Source organism: Nannochloropsis gaditana, assembly GCF_000240725.1.
Source record: "Nannochloropsis gaditana CCMP526 unplaced genomic scaffold scaffold602, whole genome shotgun sequence".
Lineage (NCBI taxonomy): Eukaryota > Eustigmatophyceae > Eustigmatales > Monodopsidaceae > Microchloropsis > Microchloropsis gaditana.
In genome coordinates this window covers 8,788-10,693 of record NW_005803351.1, presented here as the reverse complement: position 1 = coordinate 10,693, position 1,906 = coordinate 8,788, and the positions used below count along the sequence as shown (strand labels likewise).

Sequence of the window (1,906 nt, the reverse complement as noted above, 5' to 3'; positions counted from 1 at the left end):
CTGCTGCTGCTTCTGCTGGTACCGATCGGAGTGATGTGCGGTGTAGAGGGCGGGAGGCTAGCCTGGGATGCATTAGGAAAAAAGCTGCCCCACAAAAGGACAACTGTAATTGCGACGCAATTTTTATTGCAACAGCATGTTCCCCTTACGTTCCTTCTTCTTTTCCCTCTCTTCTGCGGCTTGCTTAACAACATGCTGCTGACCCTACTCGGGCCTGACATGGGGAAGGGATGGAAAAGAGCTAATGAGATGCACTGTGTTATATCATGCCAGCAGGGTATAAAAAAGCGTGAAATATGACAAAAATGTGTTTCCATGCATCTCATTTACTCGTCTATCGAGTTGTTCCAGCACACTGCCTTCCTGTGGCCCAGGGACGGAAAATGTGTACATGTGCCATATTTAATGCGACGGGCATCGCCAAGTCTTCCTCTTCAAGTGCTACAAGAACCCATGAGACGATTTGGAAGGAGGAAAGACGGGCCACGGTGGGGTTAGTACACTTTGATCTCACTCCAGACATATTTTCAGTTGTAGAACTTTGTACAGGTAGCTGGGTATTGAAGTGGAAAGGATTTAATCATGGCGATGCGTGAAGCCGGCAAGTTGACGATGAGGAGTCGGAGGCTGCAAGTAAGAGGGAAGGACAAGCATAGCTTACGTTGGCAGGACAGAACGAGAATTCTATTCTCGCCCTTCTCTCTCTCGTTACGACGGTACGTGCTGGGAACACCATGGAGGTGCATGGCGGCTTTTGAATGCTGGTATTCCAGTAGCCCTCGTGTACGGAACACGGATAGCTCTTCCCACTCCTCTTGGCACCCGTACGGCACAGTTATACTACTTTAAGCGCCGCGGACACCACCGCGACCGCAGACATCTTTGAAGGCTTGACCAAGAACAAAAAAGCCTACACCGCCATATACAAACGCGATGCCCGCCCCCCCGTGGTCATCCTTGGAAGTGGATGGGCCGGTTTCCAACTTGCCCGGGACCTGAACAAGGCCAAATTCGATGTGACAGTCATCAGCGACCGCAATCATTTCCTCTTCACTCCCCTTCTGCCCTCCACGACTGTGGGAACGCTTGAGTTTCGGACCATACAGGAGCCCGTACGGACCATCCCCGGGATTAAATTCTATCAAGGTACGGGCGATGACGTGATAGTGGTGGGAGAGGCAGTGACAGGGCACTGAGATATCCACTGGGAGAGATAGAGATTTTTCGCTGGCCAGAGACATACATTCCGATTCCTTCGATTGCCTGCCATGGAGAAGGACGTGTCGGGAGGTTATGGAGAGTTGAGAGTGGGCGGAAGGGGTATAGCCCGCCGGAGAGAGCGTGGCAATGCTGAAAGAAGAGCGACGATTGCTGAGTCATTTCGGTCAATGAATGAGCCCTCCCGGCGTTTGGGCACAGTCTTCCAGCAGAGGATTTGATCCCCTGTACGGCACATGAAAAGTCCAACAGAAGCGTCTCGGTAGCCTCTAACCCACTGCCTCGTCCTTCCCATGTTTATATTCCCACCAGCGCGTGCCACACGCCTGAATTTTGAGGAGAGACAAGTGGCCTGCGAGGAGTATTACCTAAAGGAGCGCTTCGAAGTCAACTATGAATATTTGATCCTGGCGGTGGGGAGCACCACGAACACCTTCAACGTCCCCGGGGTCTGCCCGGACAATCACGTATATTTCCTCAAGCAGCTCAGGTGGGGCACGAGGGTGATAGAGGGCATGTATTTCACGTGCAATCAAGGTCGATGACACCGCCGGGCTCGATCCGGTGCTCAAACTGCCTTCCTTTTCCCTATCTCCCCCCTCCATGCTCCTTGGGTATGCTCCCTCCAAGCGACGCGCGGGCCATTCGGTCCCGGATCATCGAATGTTTTGAGCGTGCCTCTTACCCA

General features: G+C 52.7%; 1 protein-coding gene across 1 annotated transcript in view; it reads left to right on the top strand.

Moving 5' to 3' along the window:
* Positions 1–582: 582 nt before the first annotated feature.
* NDH (NADH dehydrogenase) overlaps positions 583–1,906 on the top strand; it is a gene marked incomplete at both ends in the record, with an annotated part of 7,533 nt that continues 6,209 nt past the window's right edge. Inside the window, 3 exons of the mRNA XM_005854161.1 lie at positions 583–605; positions 836–1,146; positions 1,531–1,708. Coding sequence (XP_005854223.1) covers positions 583–605; positions 836–1,146; positions 1,531–1,708 — 512 coding nt within the window. The remainder of the gene's footprint in view (positions 606–835; positions 1,147–1,530; positions 1,709–1,906) is intronic.